This window comes from Rhinatrema bivittatum, chromosome 6 (assembly GCF_901001135.1).
Source record: "Rhinatrema bivittatum chromosome 6, aRhiBiv1.1, whole genome shotgun sequence".
NCBI classification, from domain to species: Eukaryota; Metazoa; Chordata; class Amphibia; order Gymnophiona; family Rhinatrematidae; genus Rhinatrema; species Rhinatrema bivittatum.
The window spans coordinates 89,253,932-89,269,016 of record NC_042620.1 but is presented as its reverse complement, the minus strand read 5'-3'; the positions used below and the strand labels follow the sequence as shown (position 1 = coordinate 89,269,016).

General features: G+C 43.3%; 1 protein-coding gene across 1 annotated transcript in view; it reads left to right on the top strand.

The window, feature by feature from the left end:
• The window catches only part of LY75 (lymphocyte antigen 75), a 397,255-nt gene that overhangs the window by 346,215 nt on the left and 35,955 nt on the right, over window positions 1-15,085 (top strand). Inside the window, exons 29-30 of the mRNA XM_029605582.1 lie at window positions 380-565; window positions 12,465-12,691. Of these exons, the coding sequence (XP_029461442.1) occupies window positions 380-565; window positions 12,465-12,691 (413 nt within the window). The remainder of the gene's footprint in view (window positions 1-379; window positions 566-12,464; window positions 12,692-15,085) is intronic.

Genomic DNA, 15,085 nt, shown 5'->3' with positions numbered 1-15,085 from the left:
TGCAATGACTGGCGTAAGGGAGTTGGGAGGAGATAGAAAATAAGAGAAGAATTGCTCTGTAGTTATGAATGAAGATTCATGGCGCCATAGCCCAACAAGGGCTGAGACCAATTGAGGTGGAAGCCCAGAAGAGTAGGAGGAAACTACCAGGACCCCAAGAAAACCAAAATGTTTCTTCTAACAGGTGCATACCACAGTGTTGGAAATAATGTTAAAATGCTGCTTTTAGACATATATATACTGTTTATTTATTAGACACACACAGTCCTGCAAAGTGTGATACAAAAGCAATAGCACTGTAATTACTTGCTGCTCCTTAATTTTCAAGAGTGCATCTTGTGTGAAATGAATCACTATAATGCAGTTTCATTTTTGGTAGAAAAATACCTACGGTGGCATGATAAAACATTCCTGATGTACTCAAACTGGAGATTTGGAAGACCTAATGTAACGATTGATAGTTTTTATGCTGGTGTAAGCTTGGATGGTTACTGGGATTTTCTCAACTATGATCAAGCAATGTATTTTCAACAGCACAGCATTGTTGCATGTAAAATTGAAAGAGGTAAGTAGCTATTTGGAAGGAAATAGAATTTGAGGGCAGAAAAGCATTGTTAAGGCCTATCTAATCTGTCCATTTGTTTGCTGGCACTATGCAGATGTTTTCGGTTATCTCTGACTTTCCTTAACTGTTACAGGTCATCTATGAGTTTATAAATTTGGTTGTTTTCTCAGTTATTCTCTCTGTATCTAAGAAGGAACATATATTAGTATAGATTATTCTAGGTGTGAATGAATGGCTTGAGGGCTTCCTCTCCTGCAGTTGTTTGCTTTACCTTTTAAAAGAGTCTAAGGGAGCAGGAGGGAAGAAAGAGATAATTTATTAAAAATCCTTTAATTGGCTAGTCTTGTGTCTGCCATCTCTGAAACCTGCGTGTAGTTAGTTTGTAACCCATTGACTGGAACACACGAATTGGACAGAGCTAGCTCCATTATGGATTAAGACAGTTTCCCGCTTCAGTCATCAGGGGTGATCATGCCATAACATCAGGAGAGCCTGATATGTCCCTACTCATTGATTGGAGTTGATGCATAGGTGAATTTATTTACTTTACTTTTTTTTTTTAAGCACAGATTTAAAACTAGGATTTGTTTCAGCCTATTGCTTATTATGTCATTTTTAATCATGAAATTATATTAGAAGTTGGGGCAGCGGAACATCATTTTGGTTGGCAGTGGTTAACCAAGCTGCACCCTACTCCCACTCCAATTTCTTACTTTATATTTACAGTTAATGTAACTTTCTTACATGCATTTTTTGCATAAATCATAGCGTATCCTTATTCGTTCCCAGACTAACCAATAAAATGCTTGATGCTAGAAAACCAGATATAGTGGTAAAGGAGAAAATAATAAAAACAGCAGGGATGGAACAATATATCAGAGGAAGGAAGAAAGAGGAGTATGCCATCAGGTCGTGTGCCCAAGGAGGTGGAGCAGAGGCATCCATAGCCCTGTACGCACAGGGACCATACCAGTAGTCTCCTCAAGCAGCTATTGAGCCACAAAAAAGGAAAGGCCCATCTCGCAATGGCCAGACAAAGTCCTTCAGGGCTGCCGGCTTACCCCAACCTGCTGGTAGCCAAAATCAAGAAGAGGCTGCAGAGCCTTGCACAACAACCCTGCCAACAGCTGAAACGGAGAAGAAGCTACAGGGCTGCTGGTGCACCCCAACAAACCCGTGGCCTAAGGAGGAGGCCGTGATACCCCCCTTTCACCTCAGACATCATGAAAAAGAGAGGGAGAGGTGCCGGGTGAAAGGGAGTATGTATGTGTATGAGAGAGAGGGAGTGTATGTGAGAGCCTGTGTGTACGAGAGAGAGCAAGCATATGTGTTAACAGGTATAAATGGGAGCTTGTGTATGTGTGAGAATGTGTATATGAGTATACATGTATGTGAGAGCCTGTGCGTGTAAGAGAAGAGGGAGCATGGGTGTGTATATAAGAGCCTATGCATATGAGAGAAAGGGAACGTGTACATGTGAAAGCCTGTGTGTATGAGAGAGGGAGCGCATGTGTATGAGAGCCAGTCTGTGCACATGAGAGAGGGAGCATGCATTGTGTGAGCCTGGGCATGTGAGAGAGGAGCATTCGTGTGTCAGCCTATGTATATGAGAGAGAGGGAGCATTTATGTGAGCATGTGTACATGAGAGAGAGGATGTATGTGTGTATATGAATGAGAGAGGGGGAACGGGTGAATATGTTAGAGCCTGTGCATATGAGAGGGAGCATGGGTATATGACAGCCTATACATATGAGAGGGACCGTGCATATGTATGAAAACCTATGCATATGAGAGAGAGGGAGTGTGTGAATGTGTACGAGCCTGTGTGTATGAGAGAGGGAACATGCATGTGTGAGAGCCTGTGCATATAAGAGAGAGGAAATGTGCCCATGGTTGAGAGCCTGTATGTAGGAGAGAGAGGGAATGTGCCCATGGGTGAGAGCCTGTGCATAGGAGAGAGAGGGAACATGCGAGTGGGTGAGAGCCTGTATATATGAGAGAGAGGAGAGTGTGTGTGAGAACCTGTGCATATGAGAGAGGAGCATTCGTGTGACCATGTCAACATAGAGGGGGAGCATATGTGTATGAGAGAGGGAGTATGTGCGTGTATGAAAGAGGGAGCGTGCGTGTGTGAGAACCTGTGCATATGAGAGGGAGCATGCATATGTATGAGAACCTGTGCATATGAGAGACGGAGTGAGCGTGTTCATATGAGTGAGGGAGCTTGTGTGTGTGAGAGTTAGTGCATATGAGAAGGAGCATTTTTGTAAGCATGTGTACATGAGATTGAGGGGAGTGAGTACATGTATGAATGAGAGAGGGTGCGTGTGTGAGCCTGTGCGTATGAGAGAGAGGGAACTTGCGTATATGTGAGATCCTGTGCATCTGAGGGGGGGGGGGGAGAGTGTTCATGTGTGTGTGTGAGCCTGTGCATATGAGAGGGAGCTAGGCACTAGATGCCTAGTGGTAGGTCGAATGTTGAACCACTGACAGACTTCCTACACCTGGCCAACAGGAAGAAGAGGACCACCAGGGTGGGAGAGATGTTATATGGCAGGTTGTGATTGAGAGGGAAGGGAACGGGTATGAGTAAGGAAAATAAAGGGAAGAAAGGGGTGAGGGAGGGGAGAGAAGGTAGTGAGGGTGGTTAGTGACTGCAAGGGGAGGGTGTTGTGTGACTGAAAGGAGAGGGAGGAGGTATGTGACTAAGAGAGAAGGGGAGGGTTGAGAGAGTGAGGGAAAGGTTGTTGAGGGACTGTGAAGGAAGGGGGTGAGTGACTGAGAGGGAAGGGGGAGTGAGAAGGAAAGGGTAGAAGGGTGCGCATGTGTATATATAAATATAAGAGAGAAGAGAAAGTTTGTGTTCCCTCCTCTCCTGCCCCACTCCCAACCTCCCCTCCATTAATCCAGAACAATCTCATGATGACTGGAAATCAAATGTTCCCAGGAATGGAGAGGGGAACATTTTTATCCTTATTAGTGTTAATTATTGGGTGGTGTTTGATATGTCTGCTGTCTTTAAATATTGAATTTTGGGAAATATTTAAAGTTTTTATGCTTATTTATTACATGTTCTATTCGTCATCTGTTTTGAAATATTGGGGTTTTTTATTAGTATGGTTTACTATTATGATGGATTTATATTTCTTGATTTTGTTTTATGAGGAATGGTGATGATTCTGTTTTTGCATTATTACATTGAATATGAGTCTGGCTGGGAAGTCAGAGAGGACAGAGAGGTTGGGGAGCACAACTGCTGGGAACTGGGAGCTCTGGGAGGAGAGGGAGTTGGGGAGCAAGACTGGGCTCTGGGTGCATAGGAGAGTGAGTGCTAGTGCTTCTGTTTCTCTGAATTGGAAAATGGGAAGAATTTGATTTTCTCTGTCATTTTTAGGAAATATTCATCTGAATATTTCTATATTTTGACAGTACAGGAAAAATGAAATTTTTATTTCTCATGTGTTATACTGCAGGCAGAATCTGGATTTTAGGGATTTCCAGTTCAACTTTTTATCTACATGTTTCTCTTTCTAATTTGTGGTCAGTTTTTCTCTATTTGATGGAGGGGATAGGCAATGTGCTGTATTGAGGCTGCAGTGATGTGTGCAGGTCTGAAAAAAATGACAAATTTGGAATGGATTTTCCTTTTTTTTTTCTCCTGATGTTCAGAAGTGGAAAAATAGGAAATTTTGGAAGAATTTATAGAGAGTTCTTGACTCTTGGTTTTATTCTTTATCAGAGAATGTTTTTGTTTGCTTGTAGTACCACGGAGGGAAGGGGCAATGGTGGCCTGTCTGTAGGCAGGGAATCTTATGCCCTATAGACTGTCATTTCATTATTTTCCGGGGTTTGTATTAATGTGACTTTTTTGCCCTTAAGCATATCTGCAAGGAGGATTGGGAGGGTGCAACACAAATGCAATGGCCTCTGGGTCCCACATCTGATTGGGTACCACACATCTGATTAAAAAACTTCCAAGCACATTTCAGTATTAGCCTGTTTAAATTATACTATTCAAACTTAAGAAAGAAGCTGTTTGGCACAAATCAAGTAGTATTAAGAACACTAGCAGTAAAATTTGAGAGATTGAGATCATTCCCAACATACTGTACCCGTATTCGCAAGACAAACCCTATATAAATCCTGTACCTCCAGTTCTGTAAATATATTCCCTGTGTCCACAGACACTCCCCACTTCCTCCTCCCACCCCCCCCCACCCCCCCACATACACACTCCCGTCTAAAAATAGGGACAAAGCAGGATATTTTCTCCTATACCTCACCATACAGAAAAATTCTGGTGTCATCTAAATAACGAGTACAAACTTCGTCCACTTCCCGGCATATTGTGAAATACAAAATCCTGCAAAACAAAATCCCCCACTCAGCACATATGTAGCAAACCTCCAAACCAGAGCAGCACTAACTCACAGGACTCCAAAAGTAACAATCCTACCTATGAAAAGGCAGCACTACAAATATTACACGAGGCCCTAGAATGCCAATACACCTCCTGCTGGGAAAACACAATGAACAAGACTGCTACAGATCCCTCCATGCTAGCAGAATACCTCAGCTCTGTCACACTTGCAAAGCACAGACAGACCCTCACCAAATACAGAATAGCTGACCACAAATTAAAAATATGTAGACAAAAATTGAAATGGAAATCGCAAGAAGACAGACTCTGTATATAATACAATACTGGACAGCTTACTTCTTCTTTTTCCCCTGTGCACAGCATCTTCCATCCCCTTGCCTGGCCCCTCACTCTCTCTTTCGCCCCCACCAGAGGAACAGAGATGGAGAGAGAACTGGGAGAGGAAAGGGGGGAGAGGTCTGGGATTGGGGAGGGCAGAGAAGAGAGGATGGATGGGGGAAGTGGGTGAATCTGGGATTGCAAGCTGGTGAGTATAAAGGAGGGAACTATGTGTGTGAGAGAGATCATTAAGGATTGGGAGAGAGAGGGGGGGGTAGGAATGTGAAAAGTAGCAAGACCAGAGTAGGGATAGGGAACAACTCTTTCTTCCTGTTCCCCCATCCCATAAGAACATAAGAAATGCCATGCTTGGTCAGACCAAGGTCCATCAAGCCCAGTATCTTGTCTCTGATGATGGTCAATCCAGGTCGCAAGAACCTAGCAGATACCATAAAATCTATTTCCTATTACTTCCAGAAATAGCAGTAGCATTCTTTAGTCTCCTTGGCTAATATGTTATAGATTTTGTAGACTATTCCTGGAAGCAAGTAACAAGAAATAACATGGCTAGTCAGCCATTTTCAAGACCTGCTTGCCAGTGCTCCCCAGCCACCAACTCTGAATCCCTCCCACAGCCAGTCAGCCTCAATCCCTTCCCCAATCAGTCCTCAGCCTGAGCCACCTCCCAGCCAGTCTCCAGCCACAGACACCCCTCTTCCCTCCCCAGCCAGGCTCCATCCCACAGGCCCTCTTCCCCAGCCAGGCTCCACTTACAGGCCACCTTTTCCCTCTCCCACCTTGGAGCCCCCCATCCCCTAGCAGTTTATCCCGTGCAGTTTCTTCTCCTGCTCCTGAAGTGCTGATCTTGCACGGATATGTATTCCTCGCTAGACCAGCAAGAGCATACATAGAGCAGTGTAGTCAGACAAACAATGAGCACTTCCAGGATGGCTTCCAGAAAACACTGAACAGGCCAGGGCCCAGGTGGCCTGCCCCGTTCCAGTGCCTATGGCGGTAGTTATTTTGAGTTCTGTAGTGATAAACCTGCTTTCCTATGGTAATTTCCTGTGTGTCATCACAGAATTGTTTTACTTTGCAGAAAAAGAGCATTTTGCTATTCTACCCTTAGTAGACATTGAAAAAAATGTTTGTTTTTTAGGGAGGGAGGTGATATCATCCAATGGTGCTGAATGGATCCATGTCTCTAGCTCAGTAAAGTTTGCACTACTGAGTGTGTGGGAGAACACACATGTGCTGCCTAATAAGTCCTTCAGTTTTTTTTGTCCGAGTTTCTGCACAGACCTTGTACTCTCCCTCTAAATATTGGTCTTTTTACTCTTCAAATCTCACTTTGAATTGACTCACTGCCCCTGCAGCTCCTCAACAGTATTTTTCAGTTCTGCAAAACTAAAATACAGATATAAAAAAAGATTGCTGGCTCCAAGAAAACCACCTACAAGTAGTTTCAAGGACACTGTTTGCAGTCGTAAGATGTCCCATCACCGATGGCCATGATATTGATTATAGATACCTGTGACCAGTTCTTGACAGCCAATTGCCATGGCTGAGGCTGGATGTCACCAAGGTCCTAGAGAAACAGGACCTAGAAGTTAGAAGAACTTCACATGTTGATGAAAAGTTTATTGTTACTTCTTTTGGAGCAGGCCTCTTCAGGCTCCCTCCAAGTTGAGCAGGAGCTCCTCAAGCAAGGCTCCCCCAAATGCTTTTCCATGGTAATTCAGGGATAGATAGAGCAAGAACAAAAACATCAAGAGCAAGGATCAGTAAATCCCTTGATGCATCTGCAGGCCAGTTGCCCTCCTCACAGAGCTGGCGATTGTCTGTGCCACCAAATCTTAAGTTTACATATAGGCCCCCAGCACCTTTGATTGCTTTACCCTTCTGAGCCATTGATGCACTGGACCCTGGCACAGTAAGCACACTGGTCCCCGGTGACATTGCCATTGGCACACTAGAGGCAGGAATAGGCCTTGATGGACCCTGCATTTACCTCCCTCCATGTTGGCATACTTGTTACCACCTAGATCATGGACTTTTTCTGGAGACTCCAGATCAGATATGCTTCATTGTGGCACTGGTCTGTCTGCAACTGCTAGTGCAGTTATGCCAAGAGGGGGCTTCTTCCTGGAGTCCAGTTGGAACTTTGCAGGAGGATGGTCCTGCACTGGTTTCAAAGGATTTCTTCTCTCCCCCCCTCCCCCATTCTGGGTCAAAGACCAGATGGCTGAATTGGTGAAGACTTTCTTTACCTCATTGACAGCTAGTGATAAGGAGGTCACACTTGAACCTTTTTTGTCCAGAATGCAAGATTGGTTTTCCCCAAGGGGGAGTCGTCATCCTCTCTATACCTCAGGAGCTTCCATCAGAGGGTCCCAGTGGTGAGATCTATCCCTTGGGTGTACCATCCCTCTCTGTGGGGAGATCTAGCCAGTCTAAGGAAGGTGCATGGGTCACCACCTTCTGAGATGACAGAGGACCCCGCCGGGATCACCTTCATCTTCATTGGGGTCATGAGCTAGTGTGTCCACTTCTTGTTCCAAGGAAGGGTTTAGTATGATCCTGTCAGACCTCTTACTTGACCTGCTGGAGCATTCATCTCTTCAAGAAGACCTCTAGTACTCTAAATTCCTGGACAAGTTGGGCAAGATGATTGGAATCAACATCAGTAGGGACAAAGATCCCTGCACTGAAGTCTTCAGGATACTTCAAATTCAGGAAGCAACCTCCAAACCTGCAGCAATCCTGATTTATTCAATTCTATGTGATTTACAAATGAGAATGTGGGAGATTCTGGCCTCCTGCCCCCAGTAGCCAGGAACCTGGACTTTTAAATACAGAGTTCAATAGGCTCCTGGTTTTGGAGTAGTTCAACTACCACACCAGTCAGTGGTAGTGGAATTGGCACTAAAACAGGCAAAAGGATTAGAATCTTTTCCAACACCCCTTTGGGTAAGGACCCTAGGTAGTTGAACAGTTTTGGGAAGAAGGTCTTCCAGAGCTCTATACTCTTCACATGCATTGCAGCCCACCATTTATACATGTACAATATGTATACAACTACATTGACAAACTGAAGCCTCTGGTTGAGTCTTTTGACATAGAACAGGAAGGCTATCAGTAGATTCTTCTGGATGCAGAAGTTTGTGAACACCTTCTCCAGTCAGTGTATGAATTATTCAGCACTGCAGTAAATCTTCTGTGGTAGCCATTGGAGCATGCTGAATGGCCTGGATGAAAGCCAGTAGTTTCTGTGAGGATGTTCATGACAAGTTAGCCGATGTCCTGTGTTTGGGGAACAATCTATTTGGGGACAAAGTAAGAGAAATAGTTATCCAGATTAAGAAGCAATATGCGGCCACCAAGTCCTGATCAGTATTGTGGAATCTGGTTAACATTTGCGCATCTCCTGTCCTCCAGCACTGCACCAACATTTAGTCTTCAATCTAGACTTATCTCTCTTGACCCAGCACAGTCTCAAGGTGGAGTCACTTCCCTCCCATAGAGCCTGTTCCTCCCAAAGACCTTGGCAAGAGCTTCTACTCCTGCTATTTCCTTATCCCCAAGAAGTCAGGGAGGTTGAGACCCATCCAGGTTTTACAAAGACTGATCAAGATCCTGTTAAAGGAGAAATTCCACATCATCATGCCCTTTATTCAAACAGGAGAGTGGATGTGTGCTTTGCATCTGAAAGGTAGGTAAGCTCGAATACCTATCTATCAACCTCTTTGGCTATACCTTGGATTCATGGTGGATTCTGCTCACTACCAATATAAAGTTCTTTCCTTCAGGATCTCTGCAGCCCCGAGCTCTTCATGAAATTCATAACAGTAGAAGTGGCATTTCTCATTGCCAGGGTATTTGTGTCTTTCCTTATCTGGATGACTGACCTGGTGACAGGAACTTCCCAAGCAATCACTAGAGTTCATAATCAACTTTGCCAAGTTGAATCTTGTTTCTCCCAAAAAATCAAGTTCATTGAGGCATGGATAGACTCATTGGAGGAGAATTAATTCCTTCCATCAGATCGGGCAGTTTGTCTTCAGACCTTGATTCAGAACTTGCTACAGCAGGATCAGTTCCTGTCCCGAGAAGTCCTTGTTGTCCTCAGACGTGTGGCAGCAGTGGCGTATATGATCTCTGCGACTGCCTCAACATGAGAATTCTCCAGTGGGGCCGCCACACCCAGTGGGATCAACTGCTTCAGTCCTTGTCGTACCCTGTGAAGATTACTGTGAAAATGAAAAGTCTCTCCTTTGGTGGCTAGATCCAAAGGTCCTGGAGATAGGTGCTCCTCTTTGAATTCTGACTCATCAGGTAACACTAGCTATAGATGCATCCACCGGAGAGTGGGGCGCACATACAGGCTCCTTCCAAACTCAAGGAATCTGGTTAGGAACAGAGCATCTGTTTCAGATTAACCTCATGGTGCTACAAGCTATACAACATGTATTAAGAGTTTTCTTGCATCTCCTTCAGGGAAAAAGAATTCTGATCAGACAGACAACCAAGCAGTGATGTCCTACATAAACAAACAAGGAGGCACAGGATCTTGGACCCTCTGCAAGGAATCTCTGAGAATTTGGAAGCAGGCTTTGTCAGACATTTTTTCCAAGCAACTTACCTTCCCAGGATTTCCAACGTACTGGAGGATCGCCTCAGCAGAGTTTTTCACCCTCATGGGTGTCCCTAGACCAAAGTGTGGCAGACAGACTATTTGACCTCTGGGGTCACCTGTCAAATGAGTTGTTCACATCAGAGGACAACAGAAAAGTTGAAAAATTGTACTCTATTCTTCATAGTAAGTTCAGATCTATTCCAGATGTTTTTCTGCTCAAGTGGAATGCAGATTTGATGTATGCCTCACCTCCACTTCCATTGGTAGCAAGAATGGTGAAGAAAGTACTTAAAGACTGGGCACAACTTATCCTCATATTTCTAGCTTGGCCCAGGCAAGTATGATTCTCTTACCTTTTCAGATTGGAAACCCACCCATCTCTTCCCCTACTATCTGATCTGACTCTATGAAAGAGGGTGGCCTATGTGATTTGAACCTCCCCACTCTTGACAGCATGGACATTGAGTGCTCAATGCCTCCTCATTGTTACTGTCTAAGGAAGTTGAGGAGATTGTGATTTCAGCAAGGAAACCATCTATTAGAATAGCCTACAATTTTAAATGGAAGCATTTTTTATTTTGATGTCAGGAGGGCTTCTTGAACCCATTTGCCTGTGCTCCAAAGAACAAGTACTTAAGTACTTGTTCTTCCTCTCCTCTTTGTGCCTCACTATGTCGCAAGTCAGAGTACATCTCAGTGTTATTGCCACTGACCACCCTCGAACGCTTTACCAATTGGAATAAGAACTCAACTAAACATAAAAATGTTCAAAAAATACTTTAAAACCTGGCTGTTCACAAGAGCCTACTCAAACTCACTCAATCAGCCAGCAGACACATCAAACACGCAACCCAACAACATAAAAAAGATACATCCCCAGCTAAGTAATATGAATGTATAGGAAATACTTTGGCAATAAGAAATACTTTAGCAATAAGAAAAACTTACAGTATGTAACAGCGTGTAGGAAATATCTTTGCAGTAGGATATAACTTGCAGTATGTAACACTTTGCAGTATGTGTCACTTTACAATATGTAACACTCTGCAGTATATATCAACTTGCAGTAACAACTTGCAGTATGTAATAACTTGATGCGCAAGAATCTAGCAGATGCTACTAACCTACACCACATGATATGACTATGTGATGATAATGTTAAATTTGTTGCATGTTTCTGTAAACCGTTCTGATGGCGAAACCGAATGACGGTATACAAAGCACATTAAATAAATAAATAAATAAATAAAAAATAAATAAATGGCTGGAAAGCCGATTTTCATCCATCCTCTGGTATCAAGTTCATGAAAGACTTGTCACATACTAGACTTCCAATTGCCCAGCTACCGGTGCCATGGGATCTGTGTCGTCTCGATGCAGTTGATGAAGTCTCCTTACAAACCATTAATCAGCTTCATTAAAAGTTTTTTTTTTACCTGGAAAGTGGTATGTTTAGTCACCATAACTTCAACTAGAAGAATCAGCGAACTATAAACATTGGTTCATTATTCTTTGTACCTGCAGTTTTTCCACAACAAAGTGGTGCTGTGCACTCACCCTAGGTTTCTGCCATAAGTTGTTTTGGCTTTTTATTTGAATTGAGTCATTGTTTTTCCCACATTCTTTCTAAGACTTCATGCAAATAAAGGGAGAAGGCCATACTTTAATGAACCGTAAACAGGCTTTGGCCTATTTACTAGAGATCTCAACCACATTGTCAGACTTCTCAACTTTTTATCTTGTATGATACTAACAGACTGGGATTAACTGTTGCTATGTACACATTGTCCAATTGGCTAGCAGAGTGTATCACACATTTCTACGCTGTAGCTGGCCTCTAGATACCAGACACTGTTAAGGCTCATCAAGTAAGAGCCATGGCTACTTCAGTGGCTCAACTAAGAAATCTGCAACTTGGTCATCAGTTCATACCTTCACATCCTATTACAGTCTGGACAAAATCTCCAGAAGTGGCGGTAGCTTTGGGCAAGCAGTTTTGTGCAGCCTGTTCATCCAGTAGTCCACTTTCCAGAGAGGAGGGTGTGGGGGGTCCAGTTTGCTTTTTCAGAAGTGCTCCACCTCACAACCCTTAGCTTCCAACTCCCCATATATCATGGCTAATTCAACCTTGCTTATCAACAGAGACAAGCAAGTTTGCATACCATAAACAGGGTTCTCCATAGACAGCAGGATGAATTAGCTATTCTTAATTCCTGCCCGCCTCTCTGGAGAGCCTGGCAGGTATTGTCTAAAGCTAAGTCTACAGTTGACTTAGAGGTTCACAAAGCAGCATTGCGAGGGAACTCCCATGAATTTCAGAATCAGCAGTGAAAATTCCACTGAGCTACAAAAATGATTCCGTTCGGCATCATCTGATAGTCACCTATGTATCATAACTAATTCATCCTGCTGTCTACAGAGGTCCTCATTTATGAAAAGCAAACTTGCTTTTTTCCCCATTTGCTTGTTTGCTAGAATTTTTGTAGCTGCTTTTCTAGATTTTAAACAGTTTAGTAGTGTGTAGAATATTGATGTGATATATAAACTGATTATTTTCCATTAGCTCCTAAAGATGACTACAGCAGTCCTCTGCCTAAGAATATACCTTTTGAAAACAATACTACTTACAGTATCATCCCAAAGAAAGTGACTTGGAATGAGGCAGTACGAGAATGTAAACAGAAGGGAGGGCACCTAGCCAGTATGCATGATGAATTTCAACAGATCTTTCTGGAAGATATTGTAAAACGAGATGGATTTCCACTGTGGCTTGGGCTGTCCAGTCATGATGTAAGTGTAAAACAATATAAAAATAATATAACAGCCTTGAAATATATGCTCTTCCCAGCTCTTCATGTCAGAAGCTATTTTAATTGTGATTACATTCTATCTGCTGACCTACAATTAAAACAAGCTTATTTATTAAGCATTAAGCCATTACAGATGGTACAGAACTCTGCTGCCAGGATTCTGACGAACACAAAAAAAAAGAGATCATATCACCCCCATCCTCTACAACCTCCACTGGCTTCCCATCAAATTCAGAATCCTTTACAAAGTCCTTACCATTATTCACAAAACCTTACACAATCTCTCCCAAATTGAACTTACCATCTATCTTTGCCCTCACACTTCCATCAGACCGATCAGAAAAGCATATCAAGGCACTTTATACGCCCCTCCAGCAAAAATATCCCTAAGGAAACGAGCCCTATCTACAGCAGATCCGCCTCAATGGAACACCCTTCCACCGGATCTCCGACAAGACCCCTGCCCAATATCTTTAAAAAAAAACCTCAAAACGTGGCTTTTTAGAGCAGCGTTTTCTGACTGAAGACACCAGTTCATATTTTCTCGTTCGCCTGATCAATTCACTCTAACAGACCTTCTTAGTCATGCCCACCCTTTCTACCACGCCTACCGAGTATCTTTTTGTTTTTTTCTCACTATTCCGTACCTAGTATCTAATATCAATCGAACCCTCAACTATGAGAGTAATACCCCATTGTAGCTCACAGATTAGTTCAAGACCACATCCTACCTTCCATCGGCTTCTCCCTTGTTCTTTCATCGTCTCCCTTTTATTCATGTATAATGTTATCTGTTCAAAGTTCATGCCTCGTTATTTGTTCTATGTAACGCCTCTCTTGTGACGTTATGTTTTCATTGTAAACCGGTGTGATTTGTATTCTATACAAGAATGTCGGTATATAAAAGTTAAAAATAAATAAATAAATAAATAGATTTACCAGCCTTTCATTACAGTCACTACTGTTCTACCTGAGTAAATAAACTTGCAGCCTTTCCAGACCATCCAAGTGATTGGATTTAGGAACATCAGCATATAGGGCTCCTTCTAAAATATCTTCAGAACCTCAGGAATTCACTTTTGTGCTCTCAGATTCACCAGATTTCATGGCCCCCCCCCCCCACTGATGAGGACTCCAAAATCAAATGTGATGAACTTGCCTGGTTCTTCCATGATAAAATCGCAAAAATACTGATACGCTTCCCCACACCCACCCCACTCCCGCACTCTCTGCCAATCAATCAGAACACCATCCTAGATGCCCTTGATTCAACATCCGCATTAGAAACTGAATCCGTTCTAAAGAAACTAAAGCCCTCCTCACACCCATCTGACACTATCCCCACCAAATCACTCCCATCCATCCCAAGTACTATCGCCAACACCTGGCCAAGATAATCGCTCCCTTTCATGCGGAAAAGTCCCTCAATCCTTAAAGCAAGCAGTAGTAAAACCCATCCTAAAAACACCTAATCTCGACCCCACCGACTCATCAAACTATCAGCCCATATCCAATCTTCCTTTCATTGCCAAAGTCATGGAAAAAATCGTCAACACCAAACTCACAGAACACTTAGAAAACCACAACATCTTATCTTCCTCACAATTTGGTTCCCATAAGTTTTTTAGTACAGAAACCCTCTTACTCCTCTCCCTTATAGTCACCATCCTCAAAGGACTTGACCATGACCACTCCTACATTCTCGCCTTACTTGACATCTCCTCCACCTTCAATACCATGGACAAGAAGGAATAAACATCCTTATCAGCCGCCTCACAGAAATCGGCATATCAGGAACAGCCCTTCATTGGTTCAAGTCGTACCTTGAAGACAGACACTACACACAGTGAAGATTGGTATCTCAGAATCCACACCCACCCAACTTAACCATGGCGTTCACCAAGGATCCTCCCTCTCATCCACTGTCTTCAACATATACCTCCTGCCCCTCTGCCAACTCCTTTCAGTCCATGGCCTCCCCCACTTTATCTATGCGGTTGATGTTCAGATCCTTATTCCCATCCAAGAATCCCTCTCCAAGTCTCTCAAAGACTTGGGAAAACTGCCTCAATGAAATAAACCGCCTCCTCACCAATCTCCACCTTGCCCTTAACCAGCAAAAACTGAGCTTCTCATCATCTCCACACACAATAACACAGCACACTCACCTCTTAACAACCCCCTCCCCCCCTTGACCCCCTTCTAGCAAAATGCACGCAACCTTGGCGTAACCATTGATAACCAGATGAACCTAAAAAGATTTATCAACGCAACCTTAAAAGACTGCGTCTTCAAACTTCATGCCTTCAAAAAAAACTGAAACCCCACCTTCACCTCCATGACTTCTGCACAGTGCTTCAAGCCACAATTTTCT